This window comes from Quercus robur, chromosome 2 (assembly GCF_932294415.1).
Source record: "Quercus robur chromosome 2, dhQueRobu3.1, whole genome shotgun sequence".
NCBI lineage: Eukaryota > Viridiplantae > Streptophyta > Magnoliopsida > Fagales > Fagaceae > Quercus > Quercus robur.
Window position 1 is genome coordinate 92519032 of NC_065535.1, and position 17423 is coordinate 92536454.

The 17423-nt window shown below is 33.6% G+C and overlaps 1 protein-coding gene across 1 annotated transcript; it reads left to right on the forward strand.

The window, feature by feature from the left end:
- Positions 1–2287: 2287 nt before the first annotated feature.
- LOC126715854 (partner of Y14 and mago) lies at positions 2288–12494 on the forward strand. The gene is made up of 3 exons (XM_050416672.1): positions 2288–2755; positions 3817–4065; positions 12102–12494. The coding sequence occupies exons 1-3, from the start codon at positions 2426–2428 to the stop codon at positions 12243–12245; spliced, it is 723 nt and encodes a 240-aa protein (XP_050272629.1). The 5' UTR covers positions 2288–2425; the 3' UTR covers positions 12246–12494.
- Positions 12495–17423: the final 4929 nt, after the last annotated feature.

Consider the following 17423-nt stretch of genomic DNA (forward strand, 5'->3'; position numbering starts at 1 on the left):
ATCATATACTATATAATAAGAGTTGAGCTTGGAAGCCATGGTTGTGTCAAGTGTCTTCACCAAATTGCAGCAATATTTTTAAAAAATAGATATAATTTTTCTTCTCTTATAATTTCTTAAAAAAAAATTTAATTAAAAAAAAAAAAAAAAGGTTGGCTGCCCCAAATTGCAAGAAATTTATAGATGAAAAAAAATAAATAAATAAATATTAAGCCCTATGTATATCACTATATCCTACTTGGATTTGATCACAATTGAAATACTAATCCACATCAAGTACCACTTCCAAAACTAATTAGATAAAGCATGAATACAAAAACTTCTAATTAAAATGAATTACAAGGACCAACAAAACTAATTTGATAAAGCCCAAGACACCTAAACAAAAAGGAGAATGCGCATAAATATAAAAATCAAAAGACAAAAAAGGAGAAGATAATTTGATTACAGTTGAAACACTATCCGCATCAAATACCTCTTTTAAATATTAATGTTTTAGCTATTATATACTGATTTCTTTTTCAAACTAAGTCTATCTCTCAATTTGAAAAAAAAAAAAAAAAAAAAAAAATTCTCACTCCCTCTCCAAGAAACGGTTTGATATGGAAAACATCACCACCACCACCACACGCAAGTATTTTTTTACACTTTACATGCACTTGATTTGTCTTTCAAATATGCATACTGTTAATTTGCATTTACAAGATCAAAATGAAATTCCATTATGAATTTACGGCTATCAAGATCTATAGATTCGACCAATAAAAGACAAAGAATTACAGATTATATAAGCAATGAACAATTGATGATAACCAATATAGTCATACATTTATTTTACATAATAAATTTGCATCGATCTACTTCAATTGTGTACATCTATTTTATAATAAATTTGTTGAATACTTTAATAAACCAGGATGCTAATGCTGTTGCAAATTTCCAAAGATGTGAAATACCTTACGTGAAATACCTTGCAAAAACCCTTAAGACATACATAATATCAATTGGATCAATTGATAAAACACATTGTACAAGGTCAGTAGGTTGGGAGAATTATTGCAGCCTTGTAGATATATTGAAAAACTAAATTTTATCAAATAATAAGCCTTCAAATTGCAAAATGACAATTTTTGCATGAGTACATGTTAATTATAGTAATTATATAAAAAAATATTATCATAATTAATATTGCTATTTACAAATAAAAAAAAAAAAACATTGTTTGTTCTTTGTAGTTTTGTGCACTATTGAATTCCTAAAAAGAGGATTGCCCCGTGCACATATTTTATTTGGCTTCACCATTGCAGAAATTCCAAACAAAGATACAAACCTTGGTACATATAAAGTAGTAGCTCAATTCTTAATACATGCATGGAATATGCGGTGTAGCAATTAAAAACTCATTATTCCTTTCTCTATAATAATTATTTATCTTGTTATTGTTTTTCAAATAAAATATATTTTTTCAAATAAAATATATATTTTATAAGATTATGGTAAAACCTTGCAACACATGGGTCTTTAATTGGTGTATATATATATATATATATATATATATATTAAAATGATTAAGTGTGGATTAGGTTCATGTTCTTTGGGGTGGGGGGTGTGGTGGGGGAGGGGGAGGAATTATGTTAAACTGTATTAGCTTAAATTCATTGAATTGGTGGAGTAAATGCACCTCACTTAATAAATCCAAATTGAAGTGAAAGTGATGGGGTACTAATAATGTTTTGACGTTGATAAATTCTACAATTAAAACGGGAGAATAAAGATTTAAAACGTGAATGTTTTAATTGAAAATATCAAAAAATACTAATTGAGTTGCAAGTCTTTTAGAAAAGATTGGTTTTATTTTATTTTATTTAGAATCAAAGGGCTAATAATTTATAACACAACAAATTTATATCAATTAAAAAAAATTTTGAAAATGCATATTAATTGAAAGAGTAATGCTATAGACACAAACTAATTTATAACATTTTTACAAACTGTTGATGTGGTTTTAGTAATTTTCAAATAACTATTGGTAAATATAAATGTGATGTTAGTAGTGGACCCATATTAAAACTAATAAAAAAAATTTTACATCAATAGTTTGTAAAAATATTATAAAATAATTTGTGACTATAATATTACTTGCTAATAATATTTTTTTTTTGGGGGGGGGGGGGGGGAGAAACAAAGGTTTATTAAATAAATAAATAAATAAATAAGAATTGGTTGGGTGAGTTTGGGTTCATAATTGTTCCTTTTGGGCTTAACCAAACCTCAAAAGAGTAAAAAATAAAAATAAAATAAAAACAAAAATAAAAACTGTCTCTGTTTTTTTGTAAAAAGGTTATTGAAGAGGAGAGTAGCATCATCAAAGAGGGTCGGGTCGGAGAAGCAGCAAATCTGAAAGAAAACCCATAATAATAGTATCATGGCGAACAGCAATGGAGGTGTTGGAGAAGAAGAGTTGAATCGATTAGCGGAGCTGAGCAAAACCCTAAAAGAAGGGGAGAGAATTCTAGCACCGACCAGAAGACCCGACGGTACACTCCGAAAGCCCATTCGGATTAGGGCTGGGTATGTTCCTCAAGAGGAAGTCGCCATTTATCAATCCAAAGGAGCTCTCTTGAAAAAGGAGATGGCCTCTCAGCCCCAACTGGGCCCACCTGGCTATGATCCTGATTTCGACTCCAGTTCTTCTTTAAAGCCCAAGACTAAGTCCGTTAAGAGAAACGAGAGAAAGAAGGAAAAGCGGCTACAGGTTTCTTTTTTCTTACTATAACTTCTATCTTTACTTACTTAGTAGTTAAGGATAGTTTTAGTTAGTTGAACTGGTAAAGTATCTTGTTTTTGTGTTCAAATTTCACTTATGTTCAAAACTGATCGGTGTCTTGGTCTGATTAGACGTTATATTCAAATCTCGTTTATACTAAAAACTGTTTGGTATCTTGGTCTGACTAGACACCATAGGTTCAAATTTCATGTTCGGAAGGTGAAGAGTGGTTAGTGAAAGCACACCCTAGGATATCTGGTGTTATTAAATAGAAAAAAAAAATATTGTTATTTAGTGCTCCGTTCAACTGGTAAAGTCTCCTTTTCGTTGTTGTGTTATATAAGAGACCTGGGTTTGAATTCTGCTTATGCCAAAAACTAATTAGTGTCTTGGTCTGAGTGGGATGCCGTAGGTTCAAATTCTATTATGTAAGGTAAAGAATGCTTAGTGGAAAGTCATTTACATGGAATGGATACCTGGTATTATTAAGTTCATCTAGGCTTGGTTTCAAGCCTGAAGCCCAACTAGGTCACACCTAGCGTATTTGGATCTTCTGTAAAACACATTTGATGGGGCAGAAGGACTGAAAAAGTGTAGTGTTTTTGCATTAATTGACGTTAAGAATGCTGAAGTCAATTGGTAAAGTCTCTTATTGTCGTGTTGTATAAGACACTTGGGTTTGAATCCTGCTTATACGAAAATTAATTAGTGTCTTGGCCCGAATGGATGCTTTAGCTTCAAATTTTATTGTATCTATAAATAAAGAGCTATAAGAATAGATATACCTTTGTAAGGTAAAAAATGTTTAGTGAAAACTCATGTACATGGAATTGACATGCCCTAGGATACTTGGTGTTATTAAATGAATCTAGGCTCTATGCCCGAAGCCCAGCTAGGTAACATGTAGTGCGTTATGTTCCTTTTGTAAAACACATTTGATGGGGCAAAAGGACTGTTAAAGTGTAGTTGTTTTGCATTGAGTGATGATTTCATAAATGCAGTATCTACTAATCTCATGCAGGTTTCTTTTTGGTTGATTTATCATCCAGGCTGCTCTTGAAAAGGGTAAGAACATGGAACAAACAGTAGGTGGGGAGATAAAATTGGAAGAAGCACCACCTGATGAAGATTTAGGTAATGGATCGGAGTCTATCGAGCAGTTAACATCTCAGATAAATGAGCTAGCTGTTTCTGCAAATGCTAGTGTAATCACCCCTCCCTCAAACTCAACGGAGGGTTCAAATTCAGGAAATCCTGTTCAAGATATTGATAAAAGAATTCGCGCACTTAAAAAGAAGGTAGAATTCATGCATTTAGCCTTCCATTCAAATAGAAATGACCATATTTCATTTCATGTTCTGTTCGTGGTTGTTAGTATCATATGATACACATTGCATTTTGCATGATATTTATACACATTGCATATTGTATGATATTGATACACAATAAAATTCTGCATGGAGAAAATTATTTTTATCTTAATTTTTTTTTTTTTTAATCAATACGCATCAAATTAGAGTGTATTGGGGATACTCATGTATTGTATGATCATATGAATTGTATTGAATCATTTCATCCGTGTCTGTCATTCAATTCATAAACATGTGAATTTGCCTGTGCAAATTTATTCGATTAGGCCAGATTTTGTTGCGTCCAACAATTAAAAAATATAGCTTTTTAATTGTTTTCTTTGGAGAGTAGGCTTACAATGTGAAGGTTCAAGTGATAGCCTAATGGTAATGACATCCTTTGTGATGCCCATGTTTGTAGTTTGAACCTCGCCTACCCTTCTCCCACTATCTCCCTATAAAAAAGTAATAGATTTATAACATGTGTATACGTTTTCTAAAATTAGTCTTTTTGTATTCTTTCTTTTAATCCTTCTTCTTTGATTCTCTTATCTCTCCTTTCTTTTTGTTTTCACGATTTTTGTTCATCGGGGTCATAGGACAACAACAAGACAACCGAAATATCACTTTTGAGTGTGACAAATTTGAATGTAGATGTTCTAATAGAATCCTAATTTGATGCGTTTACAGAAAATATTATAGTGGTGATATATATAATGTACGTATTGAATTTCTGACGTAATTTTCAGTTGGTCAGATGATAAATACATGTGTGTGTAGAAGGGTGGGTGCATGCATGCATGCATGCGTTTACAAAAAGGTGCAACTTTTCTTACTTCAATTTCTACTTTTTAGACTACCAGATTTAATGAATTTTTTATATTCCATTTAGAAAAATTGAGGGAAAGAAAGGAAGAAACACCAAAATACATTGGATCTCTTACAGTCTTATTAACCCACCAAGGATAATTGTTGAAAATAGATTTATTTAAGCGTAAGTTGTTTAATTTTAATTTCCAAAATTTGCAACTTTTCTTATTTTGATATCTACTTTTTAGACTGTTGGGGTTAATGAAATTTTAATATTCCATTTAGAAAAATTGTGGCATGTGAGTGTGTGTATGTTTTCAAAAATGTGCAACTTCTTACTTCACTTTCTACTTGTTAGACTATTGGGGTTACTGAATTTTTAGTATTCCATTCAGAAAAATTGAGGGGAAGAAAAAGTAAGATAGACTGAGAGATACATTGGATCTCTTTTTTTCTTTTTGATAAGTAATACAATGGATCTCTTATTAACCCAATAAGGATAATTTTGGAAACTAGATTTCTTGAAGTGTAATCTGTTGAATTTTATTTTTATTTACCATTTTTTTGTAACATTTCTTACTTCAATGTCTACTTTTTAAACTATTTGGGGTTAATTAATTTTAACATTCCATTTAGAAAATTGAGGGAAAGAAAGGAAGACAAATTGAAAGATACATTGGATCTCTTATTAACCCACCAAGGATAATTTTGGAAAATAGATTTATTGAAGTGTGGGTGTGTTTTTTACTCTGGAAGTTGTTGAATTCTATATTTATTTACAATCTTTTGCAAACTTTCTTACTACAAGTTGGGGTTACTGAATTTTTAGTATTCCATTCAGAAAAATTGAGGGGAAGAAAAAGTAAGATAGACTGAGAGATACATTGGATCTCTCTGTTTTTTTTTTGGATAAGTAATACATTGGATCTCTTATTAACCCAATAAAGATAATTTTGGAAACTAGATTTCTTAAAGTGTAATCTGTTGAATTTTATTGTTATTTACCATTTTTTTTGTAACATTTCTTACTTCAATGTCTACTTTTTAAACTATTTGGGGTTAATGAATTTTTAACATTCCATTTAGAAAATTGAGGGAAAGAAAGGAAGGCAATTTGAAAGATACATTGGGTCTCTTATTAACCCACCAAGGATAATTTTGGAAAATAGATTTATTGAAGTGTGGGTGTGTTTTTGACTCTGGAAGTTGTTGAATTCTATATTTATTTACATTATTTTGCAAACTTTCTTACTACAAGTTCTATGTTTTAGACTATTTGAAATTTTAATAGAAGCTATCGAAATTATTGAATCTCTTTTGAAACCAATCGGAATAAGGTTCTTGACTCTCTGAAGTATCCATACCCACAACACTTTCCACATCTACAAGTGACTGCTCTGCCATGGCCAAAGGTAGAGAAAAAGCAATTGGATCAACAACTAGGGGCTGATCAGCTTCCTCCGAGTAGGTATCTGAAACCCCATCCTCCACCAATACTTCATCCTCTTCGAAGGGGGCTAGTTGGAAACCATATATGGTTCTCCTGTAAGGGAGCTAGGTGAGGATAAAATGTGTTGGATTCCTAGCAAAGATAAGGGTTTCTTGGTTAGTGATTATTATAGAATTTTAGTTGGCACCACTTTCTATGGTTTTCCTTGAAAAAGTATTTGGAAGCAGAAAATTCCCTCTAGAGTAGCTTTCTTTGTTTGGATTGCTGCCTTAGGGAAATGCTTGACGATTGATAATTTACGAAAAAGGAAGGTGTGGATTTTGGATTGGTGCTACATGTGTAAGAGAAATGGTGAATCGGTTGACCATCTATTCCTTCATTGTCTTTTTGCTATGGATCTATGGTCTATGGTTTTGGGTCTTTTTGGAGTAACTTGGGTTATGCCGCACACTGTTTTAGGGCTGTTACGGTGTTGGCAAGGCAGCTTTGGTCGTCATCGAAATGGTTATATTTGGTCCATCATTCCTCATTGCTTATTGTGGTGTCTTTGGAGGGAGAGGAATAGTAGATGTTTTGAAGATATTGAGAGATCTATTCCGGACCTCAAGCTTCTCTTTTTTAGAACTTTAAGGGATTGGTTGTTTGCTTTGCAAAATCAATCATTCCCTTCTTTTATTGATTTCCTAGACTCTTGCAATTTTTGTATTTGATTTCTTTTCCCTTGTTCACTCCCTGTGCACTAGGGTGTTCTTTTTTTTCTTTTCTTTTTTTATCAATATATCTTATTACTTATCCAAAAAAAAAAAGATTTATTGAATTCATTTCTTCAATGTTCCATAAAGTACAATAGATTGAATTTATTTCTTTTCAGTTTGTTCTGGATAGATCGAGTGTACAATCAGTGAATTACATTATAATTAACATTCACAGGTTACATTTTACATATGGCATGTGACGAATGAGCTATAACTCAAATGACATTTCCTCCTAGGTGAGGTCATGGTTCAAAACCCATTGAGTACATTTCTAACTTACCCATTGCCTATTTTATTAGTGTTGGCAGCACTGTCTCAAATTGTTTAGATATGATGATACGCTCTTTACATCTGAATACAATATGACCTAAGTTTGACAATGGGCAAGGTATTTATTTGATGATTTAAGAAAAAATGGTATTTCTTTTACTTTGCCTGGCAATTAGGCTTGTTTAGTTATGCATGTGAAGATGTTTGTGATATACTTAGGTACCAGCATTGTGCACTCCGAAATGTTTTTGTTTTTAGGCCAGAAATGGTGTAGCATTTTTCTTTCTCCTTTCCTATTTTCCATTGAGCTGATATTTAGTTAAGCCATTAGGTCTACACCTGGTTTGCCTTTTGCTGCATTCAAATGTAGTGGCATTCTCACACACAATAATCTCTGTTGCAAGAGATGCAGTTTACTGCTGATTTTCTTTAGAGTTGTTATGTTTGGCTGCAATCTGCACGCTGACCTTGTGTTTTGTAAGGGAATTAAAGGTTTGTTAATTTGTTTGAGATATTCTACTAAGTAAGAAAGTTGTTGCTTAATATATGAAATTAAATACAAAATCAGGATCACAAAAGCCTTGACCAGTTATCAGTTCAAAATTTTGTGATATCTGTGCACATGATCAAACTTTTTTTTTTTTTGGGGCGGCGCTCTTACCTTAGCAATTTATGTTTGTGCAAAATGAGGAATCATGAGGACCAGTTGCTTTTGCCTCTTCATCATGTAAAGTTTGTTTCTGTGTGATTTATGAGCTGACTGCTGTATTTATCTGCGTCTTTTCTTTTCTACTTCCTCCTGTCCTTCAGTCCTTTGTTTCCCTTCTTTTTATTTCTTCTTCTCTATGGTCTGATATTACCGAGTGGATTGCCTTTAATGATCTTGATTAAGGTGGTGTATTAGATCAAAAAAAGGCTATCTTGGACAGTGCCTAGTGCCTACGCTTCTAAAATGATATTTTCTGGGGAAGAGGCCTTTTAAAAAAAGGGGAAACTATAATTTCTAGCGTAATACTTTAAGAAAAATAATCTGAATTAATGTATTTGGCTTGGCCCAAAAACTGTTGTTTATCCTTAGTGTGTACTTAGCATACTAAAATGTGTGTGTGTGTGTGAGAGAGAGAGAGAGATGTGGATGCCAGGGATTTTTTTTTTTTAATGAGCCAATCTCAAGTTGTGCTTGGTAACTGTTCCCAAAGATTGGCTTTTTTGTCTACAAGCGGAGAAGTAGGTCAAATGACTAGCTGCACAATCTCAAGTGAAGCTTCAGTAGCTCAATTTATCTTATGGCCCTGTGTTTAGGAGAGTTCTGGGTTAGAACTAGATAAGTATGTAGGATATGGAGTTGGTCTTGCTATCTTGAAGAGTGCAATTTGAGTAAAAGCCTCAATTTGTAGATGTTTTTCAAAGTGATCAAGTGAAAGGAATAAGGGTTGGACTTGCAATATGTTTCCATGTCCAAGAACAGTGGGAAGAAAGGCACAGAATACAATAAAGAAGTGTAAAAGGAAGTAAAAATAGAGGGAAATTGCACTTGTGAGCTATGTGCTAGAGGCAAGTCCTTCAGAGATGGTGAGTGATACCAAAGCTAGGTGGTGATGGACGGAAATATATATGCTGAAACAGGACCATTCATTTGTTATTGACAGGCAAATAAAATCAGATATTAATATAGGGGCAAGGGTCCTTGATTACAAGCTACTACTTTTGAAGTGATGGGCTTCTAACATGAAGAGTTGAAGTCTCTCTCAAACTAATCTACCCCATTAATAGTGTCAAATGGATTGCAGCTAGTTAGGCATAAGGAATATGATTTCCAAAGAAAAACTTTGAACCAAATATGGAGGCTTAAGGAAGTAAATCAGGTACAGAGTATTGTTGATATTGGCAAGTGTCAATCTCAGAAGTACTATATGTTTCAATGGTCAGTTATTTTGAATGTCGATCATTATGGTGAGGGAAAGGGAATGTCTTTTGGGGTAGAAAAGAGAGAACAGGGTGTCAGGGACCGTGTCAATAGTTACGTGAACAGTAATCAAGAGAAAGAGAAGAAGAAAAGAGAGGGAAAAATAAAAAAGAAAGATCACACTAGGATACATACCTTCTGAAACCACAATGCTCAAATCTAAAAATCTCTAAGTACATGATCATATATAGAGACCATAACCCATGTAGAAATTTCTAAACTCGATTCAATTAACAAAGTATCCTTAATTTGCAAGGGCTGTAGAAAATTTCAAATTTTCCCTTCATTACAAACTAACAATAACTCGTGAATTAAAAACTGAAATTATTTTTTTAATCCTGTACTTCTTAGAACATTGTGATACCCCATATTGTGTGGATTTGATTGGATTGGATTGTATGAGTGTGTGTTGTGTGGGAATGTGTTGAGTCCCACATCAAGTGTTTATTAGGTAGATCCTTTCTATATAAGTGTTTACGAGGAGCTCTAATTGTAACTTGATTAGTCTGTTTAGGGTATAAAGTAGATGTGACTAGCACTTTATGGGCGGTGATAAATGGTATCAAAGTCAAGACTTGAGGGTATTGCTGCACAATACTGGTTGAGGACGTCTATGGGGAAGATTGTGGTACTCCAGATAGTGTAGATTTAATTTGATTGGCTGGTATGAGTATGTGTTGTGTGAGTGGTTGTTGAGTCCCACATTGGGTGCTAACTAAATAGATCTTGGTTTTTTTTGGGGGGGATAAATAACGGAATTGTATTGATAAAAAATGCAGGTACACTGGGGGTGTACATGGATAACAGTACATCAAACTCATAAATTACAATGATCAAGCATTTCTAAAAATTAGAACAAGGAAAAAGATTAAAGGACGAATTCCACTCCAGCAAGGTGTGGAAAAGGAGAGATTTAAGTTCCGAAATAGACTGTTCGTTCCCCTCGAAACATCTTGAGTTCCGTTCTCGCTGAATACACCATAAGACACAATGTGGTACAGCCTTTCGTAAATCAATGCTCCGATGTCCACCGAAGGAACCTGGCCAACTTGAAAGTAAATCAGTAACACTTTGTGGCATACCCCATAGAAGACCAAACACAGTCCACACCACAGACCATAACTCATAAGCAATAGGACAATGAAGAAGAAGATGATTTACCGATTCTCCACTCTTTTTACACACATAGCACCAATCTACAACTGTGACACCCTCATACCATAAGTTCTCAAGAGTCAAAATCTTACCTAATGTGGGAGTCCATGAGAAGAAAGCAACCCTAAGAGGGTTCTTTGAACGCTACACAGGTTTCCAAGGAAAAACAGTGTTAAGATTAGAGGAAAGGGAAAACTAGTACTCACTCACTTTAAAACTCTTATTCCTTGCTGGTTTCCAACAAAGTTTGTCATGACCTTCACCATTAAGAGGCATAGAATTGATAAGATCCAAAAAAGTGTAAAAATGTTCCAATTCCCAATCTTGGGCATCCCTAGAAAATTGAAGATCCTAGTGAAGCCTTTGGTTAGGAAAGTGCATAACATCCTCAATAGAAGACCCCTTATTACAACTAATGCTATAAAGTTCCAGAAATGCCTCCTAGAGAGTACAACCCCCACACCACACATGATGCCAAAATTTAATTCTATTACCAACACCAACCTCGAACTGAATGGATTTTGAAAAGGCTGGCCAGCCTTGTTTTATGGTCTAAATAGATCTTGGTTATATAAGCAATTACGAGGAACTCTAATAGTAATTTTATATAAGCGATTACAGGGAACTCTAATAGTAATTTGACTGGTCGTTTTAAGTATAGCGCCAAGTGCTTTTTTTGGGTCATGACAGACACGATCTTCAAAACCATATAAGACTCACTGTTGCATGTGAGCCCCTCCCACACACACGCACATTCTAGGGCCTGATTGGAGTAGTTCTCAAAAAACTATGTTCTAATTTTATAAACAAAAAGGCAGAAAAGTAGCAGAATTTGTGTTTGATTGGTTGTTTTATGTTTTTAATTTTCAAAAATTTCTGACTCAAAAATCATTGTATTGAACAATATTTAGGAATCCAAAATGGTGTTTTTGGCTATTTTAAGTACTTCTGTTCTAGGAACGAATCTGAAAACTTACACAACAATTGGACAATATGGAGACTCACTATTGGCAAACTCTCCAAAATGAAGTATTACGTAAAAACATATATATACTAAAGCTGTTTGCTCACTTGCTTTGAACACAAGATAATCTTGCAAGTCTTGTGGTCAAATTTTTTTGTGCAAACCACTATCAACTATAAAAGCTCATTTTTCTGGAGGGAAACAAACTAAAATTTTGCCAATTCAGTAAACTTCACAGGTTTGACTTTTCTAATTTGTGGATTGTCACTCTAAACCCACCAACCACCAAGGTGAGGGGAAATGACCCCTACTTGTCAGATCTGTATTTTAGATTGGCACAAAAGGGGGGATTAGAATCATAAGAAGAAAAGATTGTTATCAGTTGTTCATAATAGTTGTCTCATTTGACCCATTTTTGTTGGTTCAACTGGAGGCAGCATGAGGATGATTGGAGGGCAGTACTCCCCTTAATCCCAGCTAGTTTTCTAATCCATGTCTGGTGGAAACAAGAAAAAAAAATGCAACAATCCCAATATTGCTGGAAGGCTCATGCTTTATGTGGTCACTTCATTTTGGTCCAACTTGTTTAACCAATACGTTTGTTCAATTCTGCAGATTCGACTTACAGAAGCTCAACTGCAGAAAACCACACAAGAAGATATGAAGCCTGAGCAGTTGGAAAAATGGACAAAGCTTGAAGGCTGGCATAAGGAGCTACAACTATTGGAAGATAAAAAGGCTGAAATGGCAGCATCATGAACTAGAGTTGGGTTGGAGAAACTTTGTAGTTTCTGTCCTTGGTGCTTTCTTGATAAAGATAAAAACCCTTTATGGTGGGAACAGGAGTTCATCTATCTAGATTTTGTTCGTGTCAGCTGTGTCACACATGCATCCCGATTGACCATATGGTTCTATTCTCGCAGTTGTTCCTCCACAGTAATAGGGTTAATCTGCACAGTAACTATCCATCTCTAGTGTTTTCTTAATTATCTTTTGTTCAGTTTCTAATTTTCTAACTGTTCATCTCATCTCTAGTATTTTCATTAGCATACTCTATTCAGTCGACAACATTAATTCAATTTCATGACAATCCCCCCCCCCCCCCCCCCCCTTCCTCTTCCCCAAAAAAAAAGATTCTGTTAATATGATCCATTCGAAATCTTTCTTAAAATTCGTACTAACTAATGTTAATAGGGAGATGTTACTTGGTAATCCAAATGGTCCGATCATTCCAACTTCATGTCATACATGCATGTAATTAGTACCAGCTTTCTTTCTTCCTTGGCCTATAGGCTAATGTAATAGAATGTAGCTCATTCTTTAAATCCATTCCTATTAGTCTCTCTTTTCGCATTAAGAAACGTTCCTACAAGCTATAAGGGGACACTCGGAACATGGAAAATTATGTATAGTTCTGTAATATCTCAAGATTATTTATCATGTTTAACGCTGATACTGCATTCAATTTGCCTCTCTCTCTCTCTCTCTCTCAATTGGAAACGATGGGCCAATTGTAGGGTAACATCCACTCTAAGAACATTACTAATTCCAAAAAATAAATTAAAAAGAAAATAAAGATGTAGGGTAACTTCCTTAAAACACTCTTACAATAATACTGTTACCAAACCATAAATTAAAAAGAAAATAAAGAAGAAAAGGATTCTTTATCCCATACAGCAGCTTTTTCTATAGGTACTGTTTATTATAACTAGAGAGGGCAAAAATTTCCAGCTTTGCCTTGCACTGTCAAAATAAATCTTTCAATTTTGAAGGTCTGTTTTGGCCCTTTCTCTAACCAACATGGGGTATTGTTGTCCCTTAGGAAATACCAAAGTGTAGATACTAGTTCAACTACAAGGACATTGACTCCCTCTTCTGTGTGTATGGATAAAGGATTCTATGTGACATTAGGATTGGGTAGATTTCTCAATTGTAATATCCATAGGTAAAAGCTTGGGCCAACATGCCTCAGGCTGGCATAGGCGAAGCTAGGGGGTGCCAAGGGGGCCCTTAGTTTTCAAAATTTTCCTCTAATTTCTTTTACATTTCGTAATAATCTAAAAAATACACAAAAATGTATTTCAACGGCCACCCTTGAGAAAATTTCTTGGCTTCGCCACTACCTCAAGGCATGAGTTTGACTTTCCCTATTAGTAGCGTGTTGTAGCTCCTTACAATACCCAACTTGCAAGTTGTTCATCTAACTCATCAACAACTGTGGTGTGAGGTTTTAGCCTGAGAGTAATTAGGGTGTTGTTACGGTCACGAAAGCCAAAAGGTCAACCCCTTTTAACTATTATTTATTTACAAAAAAAAAAAAAAAAAGTCTATTAGATTTTGGACCCAATATTTTAATGCCCAACAAATTGTCCTAGGAGTGTCATGGACCACCCAATAGATGGTATTCACAAACTTTCTTGTCTCTTTCCATAGGGGTAAGGAGGGATGCTTGAAGAGTGACTACTAGTGGAAATAGTTTGCCGTGTTGTGGATGGTGTATGGAAACGATTTATGAGGATGGTTACTGAATAACTTCACCTTGCTTTCCTTAGCTTTTATAGCCGTATTACATTTCATAGCTTGTTGCTCAACTATATATTCAGAGGATGCTAGTGTCTCACACTCTTTATTACACACTCACCGTACATACACTGCCACATGACTAAAATTGTGTTAATAAAACAAGACTTTATAGTTTTAATTAAAACTTGTCACAAACCCACACAATGCATGGGCATAAATAATTATTTTGTATTGTAATATAATGTATACTTTTTTCTCTAAAATTTTTTTAAGATAATTTTTTCTCCCTAAAAATTAAACAATTTCTATTTGGTCCAATTCAATCCAATTAGGTCTTCTTTGGTCCAATTTGTTCCAATCAATCCACTCGATCAATTTCGGTCCCCCTTCAGTCCATTTTAGACTAATTGAGCCTTAAATTGATTCTTTTTGTAGGTTCTTTTCAAGTTTAGTTCAAAACTTCATTTTTTTCATAATTTTTGGGTTGAAAAGTATGAAAATGTATTATATTTGGGCTAAACTCTTTAGTTTTGAGTTAAAAAATACAAAGAAAAATACTGAAATAGATACAAAGAAAAATACTAAAATAGACATTAGAAATTAGAAATATGAGTCCTAAAAATGCAATAAAAATGATAAATATTTAAAAGTATTATTTGGTCCATTTTGTTCTCTTCAGTCCAATTTGTCCTTTTTGGTCCTATTTAGTCCATCCTATCCACTAAAGTTCTATTCAATCCAATTCGGTCCATTCAGTCCACATTGGTCCTATTTTGTCCACTTTGGTCCTATTCGGTCCACACTATCTACTTTGGTTCTATTTGATCCTATCTCAGTCCACATTGGTCCTATTCAGTCCATTCTATCCACTTTGATCCACTTCAGTCCTATTCAGGCCATTCGGTCCATTCTGTCCACTTCTGTTCTATTCAGTCTACATTGCTCATATCGGTCTGCTTCGGTCCAGTCTATCCACTTCAGTCCAGTCTGTCTACTTCAGTCCAATTCGGTCTAATTTGGTCCAATCCGGTCTGCTTCAGTTCTATTCGGTCCAATCGTTCTTATTCGGTCCACCTTGTTTCTATTCGGTCCATTTGGTCATATTTTGTCCACATCGCTCTTATTCTGTCCAATCTGTCCATGTCGGGCCGCTTTGGTCTAGTCTGTCTACTTTAGTCTTATTCAGTCCAATTTGTTCCCATTCAATTTATTCTATCCATTTTGGTACTATTCGTTCTTATTTGGTCAATTCAGTCCACCTTGTTCCTATTCAATTCTATTTTGTCCATTTGGTCCAATTCGGTCCATTCAGATTCTTTCGATTCATTTTGGTTCACTTCAATCTATTTATGTGCACTTACATAATGGGAAAAGACATGTTTGGACTGAAAGAACTTAATCTAAATCCATATATATATATATATATATATATCTCTCAAACTCGTAATATCTAAAATCTTAAACATAGCATTTATTGTTACTACGTTTTTATTGAGCCACATTAATGTAGCATTTCAGTCTACTTTAGTACGGCCAAATTTAAGTGAAAGTTTTTCTAAACATAAAGACCATGAATATACAAATGATATTTAGGGCAGTTACTCATTTGTTTTAACTTTTAATGTCGTTACTTTTAAACAAAAAAAAAAAATATATATATATATATATATATATAAATGTATGTATGTATGTATAATTTTTATTTAAATAAATTATTCAAATTATTTATTCTCTTAAAAGAAATTATCATGATAATCAAAACTCATATCATACTTATACTGAATATGTATAATTTATTCTCTATATTTTATTGGAGAGAGAGAGAGAGAGAGAGAGAGAGAGAGAGAGAGAGAGAGAGAGAGAGAGAGAGAGAGAGAGAGAGAGAGAATATTTGTGATGGGGATCTAAAAAATACAACACCAAAATGTATGAACCAAAAATAGAGTTTTGAAAATCACAATGCTCATCCACAACATTTTCACAATACTTTCACAACAAATCTTAGATAGTAGGTTGTTACTAGTTCTAATTTGAATTCACAATTAAAATTACTTTTTTACCTATCAATAACAAGTAGTATCAACCTGCCACATAATATTTGTTATAAAATTGTTGTAAAAATATTGTAGATATAACAGTTCTATAAATAAAAAGTGGAATGTTATGATGCACAATACAAAATAAAAGGTGTACATTCAAAAATGACTTGACAAATCTACCTGAAACAAATTACCCATTTTTATAATCATAATTAATATACAACTAGGGGTGTCAATTTGGGTTAGCGTGTCAGGTTCGTGTCATGTCGAGGTAGGGGTATTCGACTAAATGACTCAACCCTAACCCGACCTATTTAATAATCGTGTTATGATCCTTCAACCCTAACCCGACCTGTTAATAAGGCAGGTTGACCTAACCCAACCCATTTGACACACTTAATAAACGAGTCGTGTTGGGCTGACACAAATGTAACACAACCCAATTTCAACCTGCATAATATTAAATATAACATCTATCTAGAAATAATTTTTTTACATCCTAAAAAGCAATGCATACACTTCAAGTCTTCAACCCACATTGAAAATAATATAGTTCAACAGAAATATAACATTCATCTAGAAATAAGTTCTTTACACTCCAAAAGAAGTGCATACACTTCAATCCAAATTCAAAATAACAAAATTTAACAAAAATATAATATTCTTGAAACTCGTCAAATGCTAAGTATCAATTTTGAAAGAATTTGAGTAAACAGTAGACTAATCCTGACTATGACCACAATTATAATTCATAGATTCTTTGTTGATGTCCAAATTCATAACATCTTCCACAAGCTCATCCAATTTTATTTGTGCAAGTTTTATGCCAAAAAAATAGAGTATTAGTAGTTCTAGGGTTTGAAAGTTTCAATTTCCAATTATATCCCGTGTAAATTTTTATAATTACTCACTTTTCTTTCTAAATTTAAAATATATGTTGGATATAAAAGGTATTTGACAAATCTAAAATAAAATAAATATTTATTTGTTATACGAATTAAACGAGTTGTGTTAAGAGGGTCATTTCGGGTTGACACAAATAAATTGGCGTGTCAAACGTGTTTATTAAGGGTTATGCGGGTTAACCCGCTTATGACACGTTTTTTATCGTGTCGCTTTCGGGTCGACCCGTTTATGACCCAAACCCATTAAGGCCCAACCCTAACCCGAAAAAACCCATGTTGGGTTCATGTCGTGTTCGCGGGTTGGGTCGAACATTGACACCCCTATATACAACTAAAATTAAACTGTTTTTTTTTTTTTTTTTGGACAAGTACAACTTACAAGTTAGAATGAAATATTCTAATTTTTATTTTTAATTTAACAAAATCTAATCTAAAAAAGTCTAACAGACAATGAAACTACATTCAACCAA